This window comes from Bombina bombina, chromosome 1 (assembly GCF_027579735.1).
Source record: "Bombina bombina isolate aBomBom1 chromosome 1, aBomBom1.pri, whole genome shotgun sequence".
Classification (NCBI taxonomy): domain Eukaryota; kingdom Metazoa; phylum Chordata; class Amphibia; order Anura; family Bombinatoridae; genus Bombina; species Bombina bombina.
In genome coordinates this window covers 443969247-443996421 of record NC_069499.1, presented here as the reverse complement: position 1 = coordinate 443996421, position 27175 = coordinate 443969247, and the positions used below count along the sequence as shown (strand labels likewise).

At 37.1% G+C, this 27175-nt stretch overlaps 1 protein-coding gene across 2 annotated transcripts in view; it reads left to right on the top strand.

Annotated features, from left to right (window-relative positions):
- The window catches only part of CFAP210 (cilia and flagella associated protein 210), a 131655-nt gene that overhangs the window by 43952 nt on the left and 60528 nt on the right, over positions 1–27175 (top strand). For both annotated transcript variants that reach the window (XM_053698411.1, XM_053698410.1), the window contains 2 exons: positions 15195–15351; positions 23840–23979. In XM_053698411.1, coding sequence (XP_053554386.1) covers positions 15195–15351; positions 23840–23979 — 297 coding nt within the window. The remainder of the gene's footprint in view (positions 1–15194; positions 15352–23839; positions 23980–27175) is intronic.

Here is a 27175-nt window from a genome sequence, read left to right as displayed (position 1 = left end):
TTATCTATCTTTTTAAACCATAACATTTTTTAAGACTGTCCCTTTAATTATAACAAGTTACAACAAATAATTTTAGCATTTTTTGTGTGTGGTTATTTTGGTCTGATTGACAAACATACTAGGAGTCTTCTTCATTTGGAAAGATTTTGTATCTTTGTTTCACATTTACCAAATTAAGAAGTCATTTGCTGCATTACTTTTAAACTTGGAATTTAAGGATTCGATGTTAATAAAATGATAAAAGATTTATAATGTAGCAAAGGAAAAAAGAACCTATCTTGTTCCCCTTGTTCTATATGACCTATTTTGAGGAATTGTCTCAGCCTCCACAGAGTTTATATTCCCTTGATTAATTTTAATCTCTCTTTTTCAATTGCGGTACCCAATTTTCCATTCTTATTTTGAAGGATTGCACTTACATTAGGAATCCTATTGTTATGTAATACGAGTCAACATTTTTTAAATGCTTTTGAACTATTTGCTCTGTTTATGCACCAAAAATACCATGCAAAACAGACAAAATGTGTTTTCAACACGTCAAAGGTTTGAATTTGAAAGGTGTGATTGATTTAAATACCAGTGCTGAATTGTAGCCATGGCATGTAAAGGGGAACAATTGCATTTAACAAACTCTAGATAAATTGCTTATTGTGGGGTTTGCAAATGTTTTGGCATGGATTTGAATTGAAAACCCCACAACATTCTATGTAATACACTTCACAGTGGAACAAAACCTGTATTATATAGAATTGCTTTTGTGTGTTTGTCTGCTGTTTAGTGGTCTAGTGTTCTGTGTTTTAAAGTTATGGGACAGAAAATGTCTCTAAGCATCTACTTGTGGACAATAAAGAGAAAGTTTCTAATGTAATATCTGCTATTGCAATTCCAGGTGTAAAAGGTTATTGTTGTAACCTGAATCTGATTGTGAAACTTCCTTTTAATATACTATTCAGGTGCCAGTAAGCCCTTTTGGAAGACTGAATGCAGATCTATAAAAGGCTGCCCCAAAACAAGCCTAAAGAACTCTGATGATAGTCAAGCTGTTTTTGTGAAATCTCTCCTTTTTTAGGCGATTGGTTTAAATGTTGTTGCTATAACCACTGTCTGCTAATGTTCAAACAAAAAATTCTTCAGGCCTTAAAGAGAAAGTGTAGAGGTGGATAGAGCTAGTGCTAGGACTCCCCTAATGCCAAATACAAAGGAACCTCCTCACAAAAGTTCCCAATTAGACTAGTCTAAATAACAGAAATAGGGATTACAGAGTGTTGGCGCTCAGGGCTAGGGGTAAAATAATATTATAACCACACTTTGGGGATACAATGTAGTACCGTTTAAATATATGGTTTGTAGAAAACAAGGAGAGATAAAAATTACTTGTGCTCACAGAATGAGATGTCAGATCTAATCTGGAGGATAAAGTTTTTGGTGTATATGTTCTTACACTAAATAATACAGTAATAACGTCCTTTATTCATATAGAATTTATATTACTGTAATGTGTAGTATTCAAATGTAAACTGGTGATACAAAATATAATCTATAGTATTAGAATATATACTCAGGATTAGCTCGAGCTAAGCAGATTACAAAAATATTAATTCTTTATTATAAGATTATATTACAAAAGCACATAAAATACCATAAATAATAAGATACAAATCTAGCGTATGCGGGTTTAGAATCTCAGTTTGGGGATGACAAATTATCTCACACTCAATTACTAAAATACTAAAACATTAAGAAGTCAAACACACATTGACAAGTGAGATTAATATAGCTAATCTAAACTGGACGTCCAGTATAAAAAATAGAAAAAATTAAAATAAGAGGTCATAAAAAGTATACATATATATCAAAATATATATATATATATATATATATATATATATATATATATATACAGGTAGCCCTCAGTTTACGCCGGGGTAAGGTTCCAGGAGGAATGGTTGTAAATCGAAACGGTTGTAAATTGAAACCCAGTTTATAATGTAAGTCAATGGGAAGTGAGGGAGTTCGGTTCCAGGCCCCTCTCAAAATTGTCATAAGTAACACCTAATACATTATTTTTAAAGGTTTGAAATGAAGACTTTAAATTCTAAACAGCATTATAAACCTAATATAGATTGTATCATCATCAAACTAAGTTTAATGAACAAAAACATTTGCTAAACATCACCTAATAAAATAATTACACAACAGATTGCATCATCATCAAACTAAGTTTAAAGGGACATTAAACACTTTGAGATGGTAATATAAAATTATAAATTGTATATATAAAACAACTCTGCAATATACTTTTATTATTTATTATGTCCTCTTTGCCTGTAATTCCATTCTGAAATTGTGAGCTTTTCAGTTCCTGTTAGAAATGGAAGTGCAGAACACTGTTAAATCCAGCACAACCATTGGCTGCACACTCTAGTGGCCTATCTATAACTGTCTCTAATGGGCCACAGCAAAGAAGGTAACACAAGTTACAACATGGCAGCTCCCATTGTTTTATAGACACTAAAACTTTACTTATTTTGTCACTTTTTAAACAACTAATGAAACTTTAAAAAATACATCTACATGTTAGTCATGGACTAATCTTTTGTTTGAATGCATCATTCTATCTAGCATGTATTTAGTGTTTAATGTTCCTTTAATGAACAAAAACGTTTTTTACTTGCATTTTTCTGCAATCAGTTCTCTGCATTGTTAGCATGTTGGATAATATTGGTTCTGCACCTATTCTATGCATTTCAATCTGCCGTGATTAATAGGCAGTTAGGCACCCTCATCTCAAGCAGCTGAACAGGAAGATAATAGGGAAGTGGCTGCAAGATGTTGCTCAATAGGTCTTGTCTGATCTGTGTACACAGATCAATTTCAGGCTGTTAAACTAGCTTAACTTTGCTAAAACACAAGCGGACAGCAACACCTACTGGCTATTTTAATTAGTGCACTGATTTTTAATGCTTTTCAATAGCAGTCCCATGACTGAAAAAAGGTTGTTATTCTGAAACGGCGCAAATTGAACCGGCGTAAACCAAGGGCCACCTGTATATGAAAATCCAGAAAATATAGATGTGCAATATAAAATAATTTTGACCACAAAGTATGTGTCTTCATATATGCAAGAAAGAAATATGTCCGAGCAGTCCTATTTAAAAATAAGATTGCGTTTAGTCTTTTTAGAACAAATTATATATGTGTCACATAGCCTTTTAGACCTGGTCTGCCTGGTATATAGTACAGAACTTTTAGTAATTGATACGTTGGTGTAAATGAGATACAGGTACCTGTGTGCCACTCACTCTCCGTTATGAGGGAGGCGTTTTTAAGGATGGTAGAATGGATCGTCTCTCATACACAGTGACTCCAGTTGCTATGATTATCCGTCTGTTGTGATGATGATTCCTCCATTTTAAATGGAGTTCTGAGGTCTTTGAAGCCCGCTCCTGCAGTGTAGACTGTAGAAATATTAAGTGTCAGGAGATCGAAGTACTTCCGCTTTCGCTATTCACATGAGCTGTTGGTGTCTGACGCCACTAGGTATACACACGGTCAGCTGTTTAACTATCCGTTGCTGGCTGTATACATCGATCGTTCATCAGCAATTGTAGTCTTGTATGGGGGATGCTAGAAACTCCAAAACTTGGGAGTAAGGCTCCTCTATAGTAGGATGGTCGTATAGATGCTTTCAGACACCTTCAGCTTATTAGTATTTCAGATGGTTACTATGCAAAAAGCATACAAAAAGTTCAAAAAACGCTTTCTGTTATATCTTAGAATATGTGGGGAGATGGATAGTATCCAAACTTGAAACTAGTCACACACAATCAACGCGTTTCACCCCTGGGGGCTTTATCAAGATGTGTGTGGTATGTGCTAACAGTCTTAATATAGAACTCACTCGTATCTAATAGGTTGTAGGAGATGAGGCAATTAGCCCCTGGTAACTCCTCTTTAACATTAAAGTTAGAATATTCTAAAGGTGGAATCGAACAGAATAAAAAAAATCACTTTATATCTAACAGCATATCATCTGTTTTCTTCTCTTTTAGAGATCAGCTAAAAGATGGGTTATGGCTGTATTCAGTGGGAAACTAGGGACAACGTCACATATGCATTAGTTAAACTAGACAGTTTTGTTTGTGTCCATAAGTGCCTATAAGTGCACTATACATAAATGTATAAATATATATATAAGAAAATGCCAGAAGGTTAGAATTCTATCTAAGCCAATATTAGATGTAATTGGTATAGATATATTAGTGTCTAGTTGGATCTTTGATTGTTATTTGTTCCTTAGGTGATATTCTTTTTTTAGTGTAATACGTTTCCCCTTATGAGGACAAATATCTCTCTTATATAGGTGATATAGTTCTTTTTTGAATTAGGATGTCCAGGGATTGGTTTTTCACTCGATACATATATCCTATTGAGATCACAGATATTTATTACATAGGGGCTTATGACCAAAGAAGTTTTAAAGGATTAGTATCTATACATATATACATAGTGCGCAGTCCCTATCTATTCATACATAAATGGTGTGACATCTAGTTCCGAGTTAAGACCCAGGGGGTATAGGGTTTTTAATTTATAAATAATTTCTGCTTCCTTTTTTAGGAGTTTAGTTTCAAAGTAGGGCTGCAACTAACGATTATTTTCAATATAGTTTCGTATATTTTAAATAAAATCCACATACTGAGTGTTTTCAAATATACTTTACATTAAACAACTGTTTGTCCAATTTTTGAAGCAGCAGAGCACAGTTTTATAATTAAACAAAACAAAAACTGTTTTAAAAGAGGTAGAACTAGAAAAAGTTATACTATAACTGTTAATAACATTCTGTTATTCACTCTTTCAGAAACTTTGCATTGAAATGCAAAAATCTCAACATGTCCACATGCTTCTGGCTAAGGCTGGTTCTCTGTTTGCAGCTATATTTCCTGCAGCAGAGAAGAGGCACTCAGATGTTGTTGAGGTGCTTGAGATGCATAAGTAGGGTTTTGTCAATTTCACCAAAGTGGGATATTTATCTTTGTTAGCTCTTCATCAATGCAAACTGTTTTCCACCTTGGCAAGGGTCCTCTCAATAAATTAACCCTTGACTTCATTCTAACATAAAAAATATCTTGAATATCTATATGCAATAGTAAATAACCAGCTATAAGGTTAGGGAAAAATATCTAGTTCGCTCTAAAAATAACAGATATATACATCTAAAGGTTGTATCTGGTACATTTATACAGTACATATAATCAGCAACAGCAAGCAATACGCTAATAATTGTGCAAACAGATAATAGTGCACATCAATTTAAATATCTCCCATCAATCTAGGTGCTAGTTGTAAATAACAAGCTCAGCACTATATCATGAAAAGCATAGTTCCAAATCACATGATTTAATACAAACAATCCAAATGATGACTATTATATCTGGGTTGCACATAAGCCAGGGGTAGTTGTAAACTTATACTGTTCTGAAAAAGTGAAAAGTAGACGTCCTTTAGGCTAAGGGCATAACCATAAAACACAATACCATGTGCAGGAGTTCATTGGAGGGAAGCAGCTGGTGTTGTGCACAGACCAACTAATTGCAAACCAACTAATCGATTATGAGATTCGTTGACAACTATTTTCATAATCGATTATTATCGATTATGACGATTAGTTGTTGCAGCTCTATTTCAAAGTTCCCTCCCCGCCAGTTTGGTTGGACTTTAACTATACCCCAGAATTTCCTTCAGGTTGTTATTATGAACGTCCCTAAAATGCCTATATAGATGGTTGTCTTTTTTTTCCCTTTTTCAATAAGCCAAATATGTTCCCTAATCCTTTCTCGGAGAGTTCTAGTAGTTTCTCCTAAATATTGCTTATTGCAACTGCATTGTATTAAATATATAATCCCCTTGTCCGTACATTTTATTGTGTCCTTTATTGTGAATTTTTCTCTTGTTTGACTAGATGAAAACTTTTTGGAACTATAGTGACAGGACTTACAACAGTGACATGGGTAGAAACCATTAATTTTAAATACCAGTAGATCTTTTTGGATAAAAGTGGATTTCTCCTTTTTGAATTTGCTGGGTGCTAGAATGCTTTTAAGATTGTTAGATTTCCTATATATAAATTTCGGTCTCATAGTTAATTTATCTCCAATAATGGGATCTGCTCTCACTACATGCCAATGCTTGTTTATGATTCTTTCAATTCTTTTGTGTTCACCATTAAAGTTGGTTATGAATGGGACTGTCATGTCTGTGTCTTCAGTCTCGTAGGGCTCACTTTTCTTGTTCTTATTTCTATATTGTAACAATGAATCTCTTTATATTCCTTTTAATTCCTCTAGATCCCTGGATATTTTATCTTTATCGTGCCCTCTATCAGAAAATCTTCTGAGAAATTGGGCTTTGGGGATATTGTCTTTCCATCTTGTAAGATGGCAGCTTTTGGCATGGATAAAGTTGTTAGAATCCACTTTCTTAAAGAAGGTCTTAGTCTTAAAATTATTGGGTTCGATTTGTATATCTAAGTCAAGAAATGCTTGTCTCTCCCTACTAATTTCATGGGTAAATTTAAGTCCCTTATTATTACTGTTCATCGCTTCAAAAAATTCTAGTAAAGTGTCCTTGCTTCCTTTCCAGATAATAAGGATATAATCTATACATCTTTTATAGGTCACCAGGTTTTGCGCCAAGCTACAGGAACCAAGGAACTCATTTTCCCAGTCCCCCATAAAAAGGTTTGCATAGCTTGGCGCAAACCTGGTGTCTATAGCTGTACCTTTCACTTTAAATGAGAAGATGTTATATAATATAAATCTAATACCATCTAATAGAAACTCCCTTTGTTCACAATTGACCTTGGTGTCTTGTCCTAGGAATTTAAACACTGCCCTGATTCCTAATTCATGATCAATATTAAAGAGAAAGTGAACAAATGGTAATTACAAGACATTTTAAGTTGTGTTGCTAAAGAACAACATATCCGTCAAGTTTTAACATTTTTACAACAAATGAACATCCTTTTTACTGCAAACTCCATTCACCATTTGCCAATCTGGGCTTTAGTGCAAAAATAACAAGGCTAACCACTATCATAAAGTTAGTTTAAAGTGAATTGTTTTGCAGTTGTTACCTGATAAAGCCACTTAGGAACATATATGTAGCAGAGTTAGCCCTGACAAGTCAGCAGCGTGAATTTCAAGCTCTGAGAATTAAAGGGAAAGGAAGGTAAAAAATGTGCATGGGTGCATTTCAATGTGAAATAGAAGCATTTTTGAAATATACTTCCATTAGGAAAAATGCTTCTAGAAAAAGCTATTACTGTTTTTCAGCGGCATACACACATATCCAGTGAGGGCCCTTGCATCAGTATTCAAACACCATACCTCCTCAGAGAGGTGGCGGTGATGTGTAATTACTTCTGAAGATGTAATGTGTGCCATACAAACTACTGCTGACCCTCTGAGAAGGTCTTCCTACTAAATACTGGTGCACAGGCCCTCACAAGATATGTGCATATGCCGCAGAAAAACAGTAATTACTTTTATTAGAAGCATTTTTGCTAATGGAAGTATTTTACCAAAATGCTTCTATTCCAAATTGAAATGCACTTATGTCCATTTTATTTTTGACCTTTCTTTCCCTTTAAAGTGCTCAGGTTTCAGAGCTAAGTTACACAAAATAAATAATGAAAGTTTATTGCAAAGTATATTGCATCATTATATAGGTCATATAATACATTTTAAGAGACGGTATTGTTCTTATCTCAGGTTCCTTTGGAATCTATAAAAGGGGAAACCTTATGGCATTTTATTCAAGACCTCCTAGACTTTCCTTTGATTTACGATGATCAGTTTTTTACAGATTGTTGAGTTTTTTTGTTTTTTTTACATTATATCACAGTTACAAGTGTTTTTTAAGACTTCATAAACATATATGGTGCCTAGTGACGCCTCAAGGGGGTTTTGCGCCTATGGTTGTTGTATTAGTCAATGAAAACAAAGTCTTGTTTTTTGTTGGTATTCTCATACTGAATGCTTTTCAAGCAAATAGGAAACACACCTTCATATGTAATGAGAGATTGTTTAAGGCTGTGATAGAAAAAGAGGGTTGTACTGCAGGTCATTAAGAGCTCTGACATCTAGCAAAGTGTCACTTCTTTCATATAACATCTGGGAATGTCTTCTGCAAGGTCAGATGTCTGAGTTTGTGCACCGAAGATTAGCTAAAGTATAAGAAGAAAGTACACTCTAGTCCAGTGTTTTTCAACCAGTGTGCCGTGAGAGATCCTCAGGTGTGCCACGGCAGACTGACAACAGTGTGACATATTTTTTAAACTTTGCTTGTTTTTTACTCCCAGTGCAGGGGTAGTTTGTAGGAGGCATGGCATAACAGCACAATACATACAGTATGTGTGTGTTTGTGTGTATGTGTATATATATATATATATATGCTGTATTAGGCTACAATGTGTGATTTTTTTAAAAATTTTGGGATGGTGGTGTGCCACAGGATTTTTTAATGTAAAAAAGTGTGCCACAGCAAAAAAAAAAAGGTTAAAAATCACTGCTCTAGTCCATGAAAAGAAGTCATTATTTTCAAGTGTTAGATGGAAGCATAAAGGCACTTTTTAAATCTTAAAACTGTAATGTTAGCTAAGCTTATATCACTTATTTAGTATGAAGTATTTGTTTTTTTCAAATTATATACAGTAACTAAACTTTTAATTGTGTGTGTGTGTGTATGTATGTATGTATATATATATATATATATATATATATATATATATATATATATATTATTATTCTATTATTATTAAAAGTATTTTTTATGTTTCTATTACAAGGTCTTGGTGTGTGATACAGAAAGAATTTACAACAAAATTGGCCTTAAAAAGTAATTAAACACACAATTTAATTCCCCTAGAATTATTTAATACAGTATTTAATAAACATTAGTTAGTATTTTTAATTTATTTATTACTTTCCACTACCCCCAGGAAGTCTTGAGTACATCCTGCAGACTTAAAAACTGTTTTTTATACAGCAATTGCATGCTCAGCCCAGAAAATCATTTTGTCTGACCCCTATTAGCCGCAGCAATGCTGATATCCACTTTGCATATATAAAATAACTCTAATGTCCCTTTAAAGTGGTAAAAACGACTGTTGTACACATATAAGCTTGTTTTTCTTATGGTTGCATATCTGTATTTTTATGTTATATGTAGGAATAAATATGTTCTTCATAACAACCATGTGTCATCCTACTGGTGTGGGGCATGATTTTGTAACTGATTGTCCCCCTTCCTAACTAGAGGCCTTTATGAGGTGGCTGAGCAGTTCGGCATCACTGGGAGAATCTGGGGATGCCGGTCATGTCACCACTCATGGGCCCTGAAACCCAGAAATATCAGACTGCTGCAGGCAGAAGAAGTAAGCATATAAACACCTTATATAAACAACTCGCAAGGCCCACTGTTTAAAAGGAAACTGACGCCTTCCAAAATTCAATAGCATGCATGATAAATCACTCTTTATTATAATGCTAAACAAAGCAAAGACCCTGATACCTAAAAGATGGAAACCCAATATCATCCCTAGCCTCTCAGACTTGGGGGAAACTAATCGCCATTCAGCTACAACTAGAAAGATACCACAATCTCATAATAGGAAAACCTGATCTACACGAAACTATGCTCCTTACATGGGAAGGTACACCCCTTTAATTCAATTACCAGAACAATACAGTCATACACCCCAACACTTGTGACCACAAATCCAACAACCCTCTCGTTTCCCACTCACCTCCTCCCCTAGTGAACTGTCTGCCCCTTTTCCCTTTACCCCCCTCCTTGAACTGAAGCCATTCCAGACCACCCCTAGCCCTGCCCCTCCACCCTTGTGCAGTAAAAGATACAGATTGTGAAAGTTAAGAGTATTGTGTTCTTTATACAAAATGTTCTACATTATAAGTTCAGAATCATATCTATAAAAATGTTAAAACAATTGCAAAACAAATCCAAGACCTATATGAACTGTACGATCTGCCGGAGACAACCCTTTCCTCAAAAGGAGGAATGGAAACAAAAGGTTTCAGAGACACTTCCAAGCTCAAGATCACCAGCGGAATTTTATGCCACCAGTTACCCTATGAAGGTCTTGATAAACAATGTTAACTTTGCACTTAAAGATTTACCAGATCATAATTCACTGTAACTCCCAATGTTAACCTGAGTTTACCAATAAAGATTGCATTTAAAAAAAAAAAAAGAAGCAAACTCATTTAAAGGGTTAGTGGTGGGGAATATAAAATTCAAGCACCTTCTACAAAATTAAAATAAAAAACACACTTTTTTGAAACCTTTTTACAAGCTGGGCATCTCTAGGCCCTTATATTAGGTAATAATAAAAGTTCCCTAAGACTTTAAAATAAAGCCCTTATATATATATATATATATATATATATATATATATATATATATACTAGTACTAAAGCCCGTGTACACGGGCCATTTCTCCAACATTGGTGTGTCCGGTCCACGGCGTCATCCTTACTTGTGGGATATCTCTTCCCCAACAGGAAATGGCAAAGAGTCCCAGCAAAGCTGGCCATATAGTCCCTCCTAGGCTCCGCCCACCCCAGTCATTCTCTTTGCCGTTGCACAGGCAACATCTCCATGGAGATGGTTAAGAGTTTTTTTGGTGTTTAAATGTAGTTTTTATTCTTCTATCAAGTGTTTGTTATTTTAAAATAGTGCTGGTATGTACTATTTACTCTGAAACAGAAAAGGATGAAGATTTCTGTTTGTGAGAGGAAGATGATTTTAGCAGACAGTAACTAAAATCGATTGCTGTTTCCACATAGGACTGTTGAGATGAAGTAACTTCAGTTGGGGGAAGCAGTTAGCAGACTTTTCTGCTTAAGGTATGACTAGCCATATTTCTAACAAGACGATGTAATGCTGGAAGGCTGTCATTTCCCCTCATGGGGACCGGTAAGCCATTTTCTTAGTCAAACAAACAGAATAAAGGGCTTATTATGGGCTAAAAAACTGGTAGACATTTTTATGGGCTAAATCGATTGCTTTATTTGGGCATTTTATTCATATTTATGCTGACAATTTGCATTTATAAACTTGGGGAACGTTTATTAAACGGCAGGCACTGTGTTAGACACCTTTTCCAGTCAGGGGGCCTTCCTAGTTGTAGACTGAGCCTCATTTTCGCGCCATTACTGCGCAGTTGTTTTTTGAGAGCAGGGCATGCAGATGCATGTGTGAGGATCTACAAATTGCTGGATAAGCTTCTAGAAGGCGTCATTTGGTATCGTATTCCCCTCTGGGCTTGGTTGGGTCTCAGCAAAGACTATAGCTGGGACTGTATAGGGGTTAAATTTATAAACGGCTCCGGTTCCGTTATTTTGAGGGTTAAAGCTCTGAAATTTGGTGTGCAATACTATTAATGCTTTAAGACACTGTGGTGAAATTGGTAATTGGTAATTTTTGAACAATTCCTTCATACTTTTTCACATATTCAGTAATAAAGTGTTTTCTGTTTAAAATTTAAAGAGACAGTAACGGTTTTGTTTTAAAACGTTTTTTGTGCTTTGTTGACAAGTTTAAGCCTGTTTAACATGTCTGTACTTTCAGATAAGCTATGTTCCTTGCTACGGGTCCAGATCCAGGGATCCCAAGGCGACTCTAGTAGATGCACTAGTAGCACCTTGGACCTTCAACCTAGCTTATGTATTTCCACCGTTGCCTCTCATTCCCAGGCTGGTAGCCAGGATCAATCAGGAGAGGGCCTCGGTGATCTTGATAGCTCCTGCGTGGCCACGCAGGACTTGGTATGCAGACCTGGTGAATATGTCATCGGTCCCACCATGGAAGCTACCTTTGAGACAGGACCTTCTTGTTCAGGGTCCATTCGAACATCCAAATCTGGTCTCCCTCCAGCTGACGGCTTGGAGATTGAACGCTTGATTCTATCGAAGCGTGGGTTTTCAGATTCTGTGATAGATACTCTGGTTCAGGCCAGAAAACAGGTAACTAGAAAGATTTACCATAAAATATGGAAAAGATATATCTGTTGGTGTGAATCCAAGGGATTCCCATGGAATAAGATAAAAATTCCTAAGATTCTCTCCTTTCTACAAGAAGGTTTGGAGAAAGGATTATCTGCAAGTTCTCTAAAGGGACAGATCTCTGCTTTATCTGTCTTACTACACAAAAGACTGGCAGCTGTGCCAGATGTTCAAGCATTTGTTCAGGCTCTGGTTAGGATCAAGCCTGTTTACAGACCTTTGACTCCTCCCTGGAGTCTAAATCTAGTTCTTTCAGTTCTTCAAGGGGTTCCGTTTGAACCTTTACATTCCATAGATATTAAGTTACTATCTTGGAAAGTTTTGTTTTTGGTTGCAATTTCTTCTGCTAGAAGAGTTTCAGAGTTATCTGCTCTGCAGTGTTCTCCGCCCTATCTGGTGTTCCATGCAGATAAGGTGGTTTTGCGTACTAAGCCTGGTTTTCTTCCTAAGGTTGTTTCTAACAAAAATATTAACCAGGAGATAGTTGTACCTTCTTTATGTCCGAATCCAGTTTCAAAGAAGGAACGTTTGTTACACAATTTGGACGTAGTCCGTGCTCTAAAATTCTATTTAGAGGCTACAAAAGATTTCAGACAAACATCTTCCTTGTTAGTTGTTTATTCTGGTAAAAGGAGAGGTCAAAAAGCGACTTCTACCTCTCTTTCTTTTTGGCTTAAAAGCATCATCCGATTGGCTTATGAGACTGCCGGACGGCAGCCTCCTGAAAGAATCACAGCTCACTCCACTAGGGCTGTGGCTTCCACATGGGCCTTCAAGAACGAGGCTTCTGTTGACCAGATATGTAAAGCAGCGACTTGGTCTTCACTGCACACTTTTGCCAAATTTTACAAATTTGATACTTTTGCTTCTTCGGAGGCTATTTTTGGGAGAAAGGTTTTGCAAGCTGTGGTGCCTTCCGTTTAGGTAACCTGATTTGCTCCCTCCCTTGATCCGTGTCCTAAAGCTTTGGTATTGGTTCCCACAAGTAAGGATGACGCCGTGGACCGGACACACCAATGTTGGAGAAAACAGAATTTATGCTTACCTGATAAATTACTTTCTCCAACGGTGTGTCCGGTCCACGGCCCGCCCTGGTTTTTTAATCAGGTCTGATGAATTATTTTCTCTAACTACAGTCACCACGGTACCATATGGTTTCTCCTATATATATTTCCTCCTGTCCGTCGGTCGAATGACTGGGGTGGGCGGAGCCTAGGAGGGACTATATGGCCAGCTTTGCTGGGACTCTTTGCCATTTCCTGTTGGGGAAGAGATATCCCACAAGTAAGGATGACGCCGTGGACCGGACACACCGTTGGAGAAAGTAATTTATCAGGTAAGCATAAATTCTGTTTTTTTGCAGTACAGCGGTCCCACCCCTTGCTCTCTTCCCCCCCTCTCTTTTGCTCTCTCTTCCCCCCTCTCTTTTGCTTTCTCTCGCCCTCCTCTCTTTTGCTCTCTCTCCCTCCTCTTCTTTGCTCTCTCTCTCCCCTCTTTTGCTCTCTCTCCCCCCTCTCTCTCCCCTCTTTGGCTCTCTCCCTCCTTTCTTTTGCTCTCTCTCCCCCCTCTTTTGTTCTCTCCCCCCTCTTTGGCTCTCTCCCCTCTTTTGCTCTCCCCCCGCCTTTGGCTCCCCCCCCTCTTTGGCTCCCCCCCCCCCTCTTTGGCTCTCTCTCCCCCCCCCCCCTCTTTGGCTCTCTCCCCTCTTTTGCTCTCTCTCCTCTTTGGCTCTCTTTCCTCTTTGTCTCTCTCTCTCCCCCCTCTTTGGCTCTCCCCCCCTTTGGCTCGCTCTCTCCCCCCCTCTTTGGCTCTCTCCCCCCCTCTTTGGCTCTCTCCCCCCCTCTTTGGCTCTCTCCCCCCCCTCTTTAGTCTCTCTCTCTCTCCCCCCTCTTTTGTCTCTCTCCCCCCCTCTTTGTCTCTCCCCCCCTCTTTGGCTCTTTCTCCCCCCCTCTTTGGCTCTCTTTCCTCTTTGGCTCTCTCTCCTCTTTGGCTCTCTTTGCTCTTTGGCTCTCTCCCCCCCCTTTGGCTCTCTCCCCCCCTCTTTGGCTGTCTCTCCCCCCTCTTTGGCTCTCTCCCCCCCCCCTCTTTGGCTCTCTCTCCCCCCTCTTTGGCTCCCTCTCTTCCCTCTTTGGCTCCCTCTCTTCCCTCTTTGGCTCTCTCCCCTCTTTGGCTCTCTCTCCTCTTTGGCTCTCTTTCCTCTTTGGCTCTCTTTCCTCTTTGGCTCTCTTTCCTCTTTGGCTCTCTTTCCTCTTTGGCTCTATCTCTCCCCCCTCTTTGGCTCTCCCCCCTCTTTGGCTCTCTCTCCTCTTTGGCTCTCTCTCCTCTTTGGCTCTCTTTCCTCTTTGGCCCTTCTCCCCCCCTCTTTGGCCCTCTGGCCACGCCCCATCGCGGCACCCCGCCCGGTCACGCCCCATCACGGCTACACCCGGCCGGCTACGCCCCTCGCGACACCCGGCCATGCTCCTCGCGACACCCGTCCACGCCCCCATCGCAACGCTCCCATCGGCCACGCTCACTGACACTCCGCTTCAGCCTTGCTCTGTGCTGAGTGTCAGGATCCAAACGGTCAGGTATGTTTATCACGTGCAGTCTCTACTGCGCATGACTGCATCTGACAAACATACTTGGCCATTTATTATATAGGATATTGGAAAAAAACATATTTAAGCCAGGTGATCATCTGGCTTAAATAAATGTGCATTTATTTGAGTAGAAGCTCAGGTGAGCCCCTATGTGCAGATCAAAGATATAAAAAATATACCAAAAGGCCTATATTTACTACATGAGGATGAAAAAAAACAATTCTCCTGAGTATATAGTTTAAGAAAAAAAATCTCACACACTATTGTTTGCAACCTTGTTGCTTAAAACTTTAATAATAATATGCATTTTTCACGCTTTTTGTTGCATATTTCCCAAGTGTCATGATATATACATAACATAATGGAATATTTTAAATCTGTTGGGTCCACTGAAATAAAACAATATACAGTTAGTTTGGGGTTCTCACTAAAAAATGACTTATAGTAGTACTAGAATGTAAGCAGCATCTGTGCTCCAAAACAGCTGAGCACTGTGGTGAGTTAATTGTGTTTGTTTTATATTTAGGATAGAGGAACACAAACATGCTGCCGAGTTAGAGAAAATAACAGAGATGAAAGAAGGTGAAGAAATAAGGAAACTAACAAGAATGTATGAGTTAGAAATGAACAAGTTGGCACAAATGAAAATAGAACAAAAACGACATATCATGATGGATCATCTTGTAAGTAATCACTTTGTAGATTTATTAATATCCTGTTTTAAACTGAATTGTCTAAGCTTGGTGACATCTAAGGGCTACTTCAACAATCATGCTGCTAAATTGTGCAATAAATAGTCACAAATGTACTGATAACTATACTAGTACAGAGATTACACTTTTTATAACATGAATTTTATTTTGTGTGTCTGAAACAGGATATAACATTACTTTTTTTCTTGGCAAATGAGTGATCTTTGTCTAAATTAGTCTATTTTAATGATTATTAAACCTTGGCATTCTCCACTACTACAGCTATCTGCGTTGTCCCTGTCATAAATAAATAAACATACAATTAAAATTATACTACCCTACTTAAAATAAAGATTTATACAAATGAAGCAGAAAATATTTCTGAATTATAATTGTATATAATCCACATAAAATGTTATTCTGAATAGTGTAATAATAATAAATAATTCATACAATTTTATTAATTCAAATTACATTAAAATGCAAAAGATTAAAGGGACAGTCTACACCAGAATTTTTTTTGTTCTAAAAGATAGATAATCCCTTTATTACCCATTCCCTAGTTTTGCATAACCAACACAGTTATATAAATACACTTTTTATCTCTGTGATTATCTTGTATCTAAGCCTCTGCAAACTGCCCACTTATATTAGTTCTTTTGACATACATGCATTTTAGCCAATCAGTGATGGCTCCCTGGAACTTCACGTGCGTGAGCACAGTGTTATCTATATGACACACATGAACTAACACCCTCTAGTGGTGAAAAACTGTCAAAATGCCCTGAGAGAAGAGGCAGCCTTCAAGAAATTAGCATATGAACCTCCTAGGTTTAGCATTCAACTAAGAATACCAATAGAACAACGCAAAATTGGTGATAAAAGTAAAATGGAAAATTGTTTAAAATTACATTCCCTATTTAAATCATGAAAGTTTATTTTGGACTAGACTGTCCCTTTAAAGTATTATAAACAAACAGGGTGGAAAACTATCACTATAGCTTACCAGTATGGAGGGAAAAGGTACTAGTCAACTAGTGAAAAGCCTAATTCTGTACTAATTCTCTGCAATTTCTTGTTAGTTTAGGATAACATATAATAATGACATTTCTATTAGTCATTTTAATCAGGGAAATGGTTTAAGAAATTAAATTCACAACTTGACCTTACTAATAATTTCTTGAATTTAAGAGTATTGCCTTTGAATTACAAAGTTCTGAGTAAGAACTTTTTAAAAAGCCAGATTCACTAGTCCTGCGGAGTAAGTATAAACAGACATTAAATCTTTACACATTTCACCCACTAAACCTTCCAAATCCCAAACACTAGATCCCTGTTGTGGACTTAAGTCCATGTGTAAATACAGGGCCCTCTTGTTAATACGTCTCTGGAGTGTCCTCCAGTAATGTTGGTGTATTTATCAGCAGCAATTGCCACCAACATGTTACGTATTGTAATTACGAATAATAATAATTAATAGCAGTGTAAAACTATTGTCAGCGATGTCTCCAATTAATATAGCAGAATTTTTCAATACACTCCAGTAAGATGTTAAATCTCTGTAGTGTACCCTAAAATAAAATTATTGAAACATCTATAAATTTGACAGCAATATTATTATTAAACATTAATATTTAATCTCAATATAAAATATTCCTAAATTCTGATCAGTTATTTTTTATATACACATTGGTATTATTTATATAGTAACTGAATATCACCTATGACCAGTTATATCTATCAATTGATCAATACAATATTAGAACATAAAGCAGGCTATAGAGATATTTAGATTAAATTACTATTTAGTAGATATTGTCTATTATCCCATGAATGGATCAAATATTTATATAAATTAATCTTAACTCAAAATGAATTGCTTATTAAATATCACACAGGAATTATACTAGAACAATTTATAAATAGCCATAAAGTTTAACCAATTCAATATATATATATATATAGCTTATTTAACAACGTTTGTACTCGCCTATGTTCAAATCTCACAATTAAATCTTAGCCTAACTCCCACAATCTAATGGAATTTCCAGGGAAATATAATTCACTATTTTCAACCCAATATAATCTAATATACTTCACTTAAACCCAGACGCCTAGATTTAGAGTTCTGCGGCCAAAGGGGTGCGTTAGCTACGCGTGCTTTTTTCCCCATGCACCTTTTAAATACCGCTGGTATTTAGAGTTCACAGAATGGCTGGGTTTTCAGTGCGTTAGGCTCCAAAAAGGGAGCATAGAGCATAATTTAACGCCACTGCAACTCTAGATACCAGCGGTTCTTACGGACGCGGCCAGCTTCAAAAACGTGCTCGTGCACGATTCCCCCATAGAAAACAATGGGGCCATTTGAGCTGAAAAAAAACCTAACACCTGCAAAAAAGCCACGTTCAGCTCCTAACGCAGCCCCATTGTTTTCTATGGGGAAACACTTCCTACGTCTGCACCTAACACTCTAACATGTACCCCGAGTCTAAACACCACTAACCTTAAACTTATTAACCCCTATTCTGTCGCCCCCGCTATCGCTGACCCCTGCATATTATTATTAACCCCTAATCTGCCGCTCCGTACACCACCGCCACCTACATTATAGCTATGTACCCTTAATCTGCTGCCCCTAACACCGCCGACCCCTATATTATATTTATTAACCCCTAATCTGCCCCCCTCAACGTCGCCTCCACCTGCCTACACTTATTAACCCCTAATCTGCCGAGCGGACCGCACCGCTACTATAATAAAGTTATTAACCCCTAATCCGCCTCACTCCCGCCTCAATAACCCTATAATAAATAGTATTAACCGCTAATCTGCCCTCCCTAACATCACCGACACCTAACTTCAATTATTAACCCCTAATCTCCCGACCGAATCTCGCCGCTACTGTAATAAATGGATTAACCCCTAAAGCTAAGTCTAACCCTAACACTAACACCCCCCTAAGTTAAATATAATTTAAACAAAATAAATTAACTCTTATTAAATAAATTATTCCTATTTAAAGCTAAATACTTACCTGTAAAATAAACCCTAATATAGCTACAATATAAATTATAATTATATTATAGCTATTTTAGGATTTATATTTATTTTACAGGTAACTATTAAATAGTTAAGAACTATTTAATAGCTAAAATAGTTAAAATAATTACAAAATTACCTGTAAAATAAATCCTAACCTAAGTTACAATTAAACCTAACACTACACTATCAATAAATTAATTAAATAAAATACCTACAATTACCTACAATTAAACCTAACACTACACTATCAATAAATTAATTAAATACAATATCTACAAATAACTACAATGAAATAAACTAACTAAAGTACAAAAAATAAAAAAGAACAAAGTTACAAAAAATAAAAAAATATTTACAAACATCAGAAAAATATTACAACAATTTTAAACTAATTACACCTACTCTAAGCCCCCTAATAAAATAACAAAGCCCCCCAAAATAAAAAAATGCCCTACCCTATTCTAAATTAAAAAAGTTCAAAGCTCTTTTACCTTACCAGCCCTTAAAAGGACCTTTTGTGGAGCAGGCCCCAAAGAATTCAGCTCTTTTGCCTGTAAAAAAAAACATACAATACCCCCCCCAACATTACAACCCACCACCCACATACCCCTAATCTAACTCAAACCCCCCTTAAATAAACCTAACACTAAGCCCCTGAAGATCTTCCTACCTTATCTTCACCTCGCCGGGTATCACCGATCGGTCCTGGCTCCGAAATCTTCATCCAACCCAAGCGGGGGCTGGCGATCCATAATCCTGCGGCTGAAGAGGTCCAGAAGAGGCTCCAAAGTCTTCATCCTATCCGGGAAGAAGAGGCGATCCAGACCGGCAACCATCTTGATCCAAGCGGCATCTTCTATCTTAAAATTGTTGTAATATTTGTAAATATTTTTTTATTTTTTGTAACTTAGTTCTTTTTTATTTTTTGTACTTTAGTTAGTTTATTTAATTGTAGTTATTTGTAGGTATTGTATTTAATTAATGTATTGATAGTGTAGTGTTAGGTTTACTTGTAGGTAATTGGAGGTATTTTATTTAATTTATTTATTGATAGTGTAGTGTTAGGTTTAATTGTAACTTAGGTTAGGATTTATTTTACAGGTAATTTTGTAATTATTTTAACTATTTTAGCTATTAAATAGTTCTTAACTATTTAATAGCTATTGTACCTGGTTAAAATAAATACAAAGTTACCTGTAAAATAAATATAAATCCTAAAATAGCTACAATATAATTATAATTTATATTGTAGCTATATTAGGGTTTATTTTACAGGTAAGTATTTAGCTTTAAATAGGAATAATTTATTTAATAAGAGTTAATTTATTTCGTTAGATTTAAATTATATTTAATTTAGGGGGGTGTTAGTGTTAGGGTTAGACTTAGCTTTAGGGGTTAATCCATTTATTACAGTAGCGTCGAGATTCGGTCGGCAGATTAGGGGTTAATAATTGAAGTTAGGTGTCGGCGATGTTAGGGAGGGCAGATTAGGGGTTAATACTATTTTTATTATAGGGTTATTGAGGCGGGAGTGAGGCGGATTAGGGGTTAATAACTTTATTATAGTAGCGGTGCGGTCGGCTCGGCAGATTAGGGGTTAATAAGTGTAGGCAGGTGGAGGCGACGTTGAGGGGGGCAGATTAGGGGTTAATAAATATAATATAGGGGTCGGCGGTGTTAGGGGCAGCAGATTAGGGGTACATAGCTATAATGTAGGTGGCGGTGGTGTACGGAGCGGCAGATTAGGGGTTAATAATAATATGCAGGGGTCAGCAATAGCGGGGGCGGCAGATTAGGGGTTAATAAATATAATATAGGGGTCGGCGGTGTTAGGGGCAGCAGATTAGGGGTACATAGGGATAACGTAGTTGGCGGCAGTGTACGGAGCGGAAGATTAGGGGTTAAAAAATTTAAATATAGTGGCGGCGATGTGGGGGGACCTCGGTTTAGGGGTACATAGGTAGTTTATGGGTGTTAGTGTACTTTAGAGCACAGTAGTTAAGAGCTTTATAAACCGGCGTTAGCCCAGAAAGCTCTTAACTACTGACTTTTTTCTGCGGCTGGAGTTTTGTCGTTAGATTTCTAACGCTCACTTCAGCCACGACTCTAAATACCAGCGTTAGAAAGATCCCATTGAAAAGATAGGATACGCAATTGACTAAGGGGATCTGCGGTATGGAAAAGTCACGGCTGGAAAGTGAGCGTTAGACCCTTTAATGACTGACTCCAAATACCGGCGGTAGCCCAAAACCAGCGTTAGGAGCCTCTAACGCTGGTTTTCACGGCTACCGCCCAACTCTAAATCTAGGCCAGAGATTGTTATACAATTATCAATTCAACACACTAGCCAATTTATGTGCAATTCTTAAGAGAGTTCACAGTAAATAAAAATGAATTTATCAATATGGAATACAAAATCTTTCCTCTGAACAGTAAATTGCTTGATGCTAGATATGATTATTTATAGACTACATAGACCTATGGAACACCTACCCATAACTACAAATTTCACTTACAAACCACAGCTACAATTTAACTAGAGCTATAGAATACCTTTGATTTAAAAATATAAAACAACCGCTAATACGTTATCAGTAACCAATATGAGAGTTCAGCTTTTTCAATCAGAGTTTTCCAAAGTCATACGTGAAGGTACTTTTGCAAACAGGGTATCACAAACACAGAGAGTTATTCCAAACCAGGCCCCCAACCAAAGTGTGTTTTTTCCCCTTCTTTGCATAGTCTTTTTGTCTGTGACCGACTCCAACTTCAATTCTAAATCACCCAATGGAAAAATCTGTGATTACGCCCTTAGCTTTCATTGGCTAATCCACTGGCTATTCAATTTCCCAATTGAATACCTTTGGCTGCAATTCTCATATTGGACACCGGAGGGGGCAACAGGCGACTGGAGTGTAGTTCCATTTTTCAGCTACAGGGAAAATACATTCCCTTATATATTTTTAAAACGTATACTTAATATACTTATTTAGCCTAGTATTCATAAACTATCTGGTCAACATATATGGGCTTTTTAGTTTAACTGCATATGTATATTTTAAGACTAGATATGGGCATATTTATTAAATCTAGTATGTATTCTTATACATTTAAATATTAGACCTGGTCATAATATTAAATCTTTTTTTTATATATATATATATATATATATATATATATATATATATATATTAGAAAAGTCTTTTTCCTTTCTCTATGGTCCTTATCTGAAGAAATGTAACAATGTAATAAATGAAATGAAATGATGTGTTTAGCCATATTAATTTAACAACTTTAATAGCATTAATATGTATTTTTTGTATTCATTGTATAACTAATAACTGCTGGTAATCAATGGGTTAAGGAGTGTTGATTTTAATGGGCGGATGTAAGCCCTATAAAAACACCTCCCATATACCAAGGGAGTAAGTCTATGATTACGGCCGTGAAGGCTGAAACATGTAAGACCTAGTTTTAACTCTTTTTACCCTATGGAGCTCTGCTTTCAGCACCTACCTTTTTAAAATTTTTGAATAAACGTCAATGTTTTAACGGACTTGGAGACGCCTGGATTCATTCCTTCTTTGTTATATATATATATATATATATATATATATATATATATATATATATATATATATATATATATATATATATATATATATATATATACATATATATATATATATATATACTTCCTATTGGATTATATCATATATATAATCTGTAAGTAGCATTCTGTGGTGATTAAATCCTGACAGATAGATATAGGAGCATTATTATTATTTATTTTTTAACATATGTATATATTACATCATTTCATATGTCTTAATAATTTTTGAGTGCATGGACTCATGTCTATGACAAATATTCATAGGACAGCTGTCATCTCAGAGGTTTATTAGATTTCTGGAATAATACAATTTGTCTTTATTTATTTTGAAATACAGTCAAACATTTTAAATTCAATACATATTTACTTCACTTCATATTTAATATATTATATAAGCATTAGACACATCCCCCCAGATCCATAAATATATATTATTTATACAATCTGAGGTACAAATTAAATATTTGAAAATTTGTAATATAGGTTATTTAAAATCCCAATCTGCTTTCACATGCCTGTAAATGTCTACTTCTATATTAAGATCTAAACTGCCATCCAGTCTGGGAATCTGTGGATTGGGACTTGGAAGGACTTTTTTGTCCCATCATTTGCCTGTGTTAAATAATTTACCCTCCTGAGATTTCTGATAGTCAGCAGACTTTCGTCCTTCTTATTGCAGGAGGTCGTTATGTTGGTAATTTTATTACCAACTTATTTAGGTAGTGATCAAAAGTTTTTGAAGTGACCTCATTTCATTTGAGACAACTGTCTTCTCTTTGATTGTGTTTTTCAGCTAACCTATGTGTATTCAACTGGCAACTGGTTTGGGTTAAATTTTGATTTCAGAATTTAATGCAACTTACATTAGCCTGATTTTCACATTCAATTTGTTTTTAAAATAGATAGTTTTGCTTATTTTTAAATAACATTGCTCTGATTTTCAGACTCCAAACCAAGCCCCAAAGTTTTAGGACAATACAGACGTAGACCTACTCCAGCTTGCTTCTGTTTGTGTAAAGGGTCTTTTCATATGCAAAAAAGGGGGAGAGGGGAGTGTCTGATATTTCCCAATTGCATTGGGTGTTCCAGTAACCTTTTAAACAGAGCTAAACGGGAAGGTTCTAAGTAACTACTTGATAGTAGTGTCTATTACATGCAGTTTAATAAAAAATGGTGTATACTGTCCCTTTAATTATTTCTCTACATCATATATGTATGTAAGTATATATATATATATATATATATATATATATATATTACATAATGTCACTCACCTATTCCCTGATACTCTTCATCCTCCATCACATATTTTTTACATCATCACAAGTGCAAGCCCAGTCTCACATTCTGCCCCTTGTTCCCAAAACACCATACCAAGTACAAACTCAGTGTCACATTGTGCCCCTTATGCACAAAGCATTGTGTCAAGTACAAGCCTTGTCTCAGATTCGGCCTTGTGTGCCCAAAGCATCATCTCAAGTACAAGCCCAATCTCAGATTCGGCCTTGTTTGCCCAAAGCATCATCTCAAGTACAAGCCCAATCTCAGATTCGGCCTTGTGTGCCCAAAGCATCATCTCAAGTACAAGCCCAATCTCAGATTCGGCCTTGTGTGCCGAAATCATCATCTCAAATACAAGCCCTGTCTCAAATTCGGCCTTGTGTTCACAAACAAAATCTGCTTTTTTATGTAAATGTTGGCAAGACTTGAGATGAATGTAGGGTTCATTGGTTTAGTTGTTGATCCTTAGCAAAAATTTCAAATTGTTGTTTTCTATTTTGTCATTATTTGTTTTCTCTTTCTTTTTGATTCTTATCTAAAAAGGCACATGTAGGAGATAAGAATTTTCTTACAGAGCTTGAAAAGCAACATCAGGAAGCTGAAGACGACAAAATTCGAAATTTCATTCTTGCAAAGAAAAAGTTGGGCGGTATCCGAAAAGCAAGAGAAGAAGAAATAAATAGGTTAAAACCTTTCAATGTTACCCCTAGAGCTCTTAATTTAGTAACAGAAGGTTAAAATGTTTGGGGAGAGGGGAGTTAACGTTTTAAAGTTATGTCAGCGAGTGCTGGAACCAGGAATTTCCCTGCTTTCTATTGTTAAAGTGAAAACATAAACTCTGAGCTAAACATACATTTTTTGTAAAGAAATATGATAGAAATTATCTTAATCACTTGTTACATAATGTGTTGCAACTAATGGGTTAAGATGACCTATAACCTTTTGTACATGTGACTTACAGAAACCTCAGCTATGTGGATTTAAAAAAGTGTTTCTAGGTTATTTTTTCACTAATATGCTGTGATATATGATTTTTAAAAAAAAGTTGTTGCACTATACACAAGAAAAACAGATCCAATATTTTAAAAGCTTAATTTATTCTTACCTGATAAATTCCTTTCTTTCTTGGTGGGGAGAGTTCACGATTCTTTACTGTTGGGAATTCATCACTTGGTGTAAGGTGTTTTTTACTCCTCCTGGTGGCCAAGTGCTTTAATATCCCTCCTACTTCCCTGACCATCCCAGTATATTGTATAGCCAAGAATAGGAGGAAGAAGTGAGAAAGACAGTTGGATAAAGAAGTGAAAAGCTGAAACTGCCACCAACTAGGAAAAACAAAAATTGGCAGGTTTGTGGACTATGACCACCAAGAAAGAAAGGAATTTATCAGATAAGAATACATTATTGTTTCTTTCTTAAGACACAGTGAGTCCACGGAATCATCAATTACTGTTGGGAATGTCATTCCTGGCCAGCAGGAGGAGGCAAAGAGCACCACAGCAAAGCTGTTAAGTATCACTTCCTTTCCCACAATCCCCAGTCATTCTCTTTGTCTTCAGTGCAAGGAGGAGGTGAAGTTTAGGTGTTTCTTCTATCAAGATTTTATTATTTTGGAAGCCTGAGCAGGTTTGCACTGATCTTCCCTGACAAGCTGAGTCTAGCTGTACTCCACGTTAGTCCCTTCAGTAGAGCTGTGGTAGCTTTCAAGCAGTTAGGAACTTGTGGGGTGGGCCTCACTGCGTTTTCCTGACAAAATTGCTGCCCTCAAACAGAATGCCAGAGTAGGCTCACTCTGTTCCTTCTTTTATCCACAGGTCTCTGTGAGGAGTGGCTTCCTCTTATGCCAGGTGAGCTATCCTCTTGTCGGACAGTCAAGGGTACAGGTAAGTGCCATTTTATTTCTTAAGAATCCCTGGCACTACAGCAGTTGATAGGCTGCACCTTATATAGGACTATTTTATTCTTGAGAGTCAGCTTCTCCGTTTTTCTTCTACAACGTTCCGTGACAGAGAGGAACAGGTAGGCACCTCAGCTTAGCGCTGAGGTATAGAGGGTGCCAGAGAGATGTTTTCTGAATTTATAACATTTTTTTGTTGGGGTCTGTAAAATTTGCCCTTAAGGGTATCTCTGGACTAGCGGATCTCTTATTCCGATTTTTACCGTTAATGTTATGAGTTATCAATTAAATGGACAGTAACAATTTTTTTACATTTTTTTTTTAAGTTGTGATATTTATTTGCAAGACAGACCTAGAGTCTATGCCTGCTATAGAGTGCAAACTTTGCTTGAATTCCCAAGTTGAACCCCTTTGCGTTTTTGTAGTTCTTGTATTGAAAGAACTCTAATGTACAAAGACAGACTGTTTGTTTATGAGCCACTATTCTCTCAGCTTGATACTGTTCAGGCAATGCCACAGTCTTTCTTCCTCAAGTGTCCCAAACCGTATTACCGTCACATGCAGTGCCCTGCGGTTCCTCGCTACCATCCCCATGCTGCAGGGGAGACGTAAGAGGAAAAGGAGAGAATCAGATAGTAAGGTATCAGATCCTGTACAGGCTAGCCAAGTTGCTCTTTCCCAGTTGGAAGAGGAGGATACTTCGGTAGCCTCTGAGGGTGAAATCTCAGACTTGGATAGTGTAATTCCTTCTTCTGATGCGGAAGTGGTTTCCTTCAGATTTAAGCTTGAACACCTTTGTGTTTCATTAAAGGAGGTTTTGGCTACTTTGGACGACTTCGATACTCCTGTCGTTGTCAACCCTAAGAAATCTAGCAAATTAAATAGATACTTTGATGTTCCCTCCCCAGCGGAGGTGTTTCCAGTGCCAGACCATGCTACGGAGATTATTGCCTGGAATGGGAGAGACCACGAGTTCCCTTTTCTTCCTCTCCAGTCTTTAGGAAGATGTTCCCGGTGGCTGATTCCATCAAGGAGTCATGGCAGACGGTCCCCAAGGTGGAAGGGGCGATTTCTACACTGGCAAAGAGGACTACTATTCCTATTAAGGTTAGTTGCTCTTTCAAGGACACTATGGATAAGAAGCTGGAGGCTTTCTTAAAGAAGATGTATATTCATCAGGGCTTATAATGGCAACCGGTGGTATTGCTACAGTAACAAGTGCGGCAGCCTATTGGTTTGACACTTTGTCAGAGTCCCTCCAAGCTGAGACTCCGTTGGAGGAGATACAGGATAGGATAAAGGCTCTCAAGTTAGCCAATTCCTTTATCACTGACACCTCTTTGCAGGTCATTAAGTTGGGAGCCACAATATCTGGCTTAGCAGTTTCAGCTTAAATCTTGGTCAGCAGATGTATCTTCCAAATGTAAGCTTTTGGCGATTCCTTATAAGGGAAAGACCTTGTTTGGGCCAGGGTTGGCAGAAATTATTTCCGATATCACGGGTGGTAAAGGATCCTTTCTGCCTCAAGTCAAGAAGAACAAATCGAAATGACATCAGAGTAATTTTCATTCCTTTCGTAACTTCAGAGGTAAGTTTTCCCCCTCCTCTACCAAGCAGGATTAGTCCAAGCCTTCTTGGAAGCCCAGTCAGTCTTGGAACAAGGGGAAACAATCTAAGAAACCTGCAGCTAAATCTAAGTCAGCATGAAGGGTCTGCCCCCAATCCGGGACCGGATCAAGTGGGGGGCAGACTCTCTCAGTTCTCTCAAGCTTAGGAATGAGATGTCCCAGACCCGTGGGCCATGGACATAGTATCCCAAGGTTACAAGTTAGAGTTCAAGACCTTTCCTCCCAGGGGCAGGTTCCACCTCTCAAGATTTTCTGTAGACCAGATAAAAAGAGAGGCATTCTTGAAATGTGTACAGGATCTTTCCCTCTTGGGAACAGGGTCTCTGGTTCTACTCCAACCTGTTCGAGGTGCCC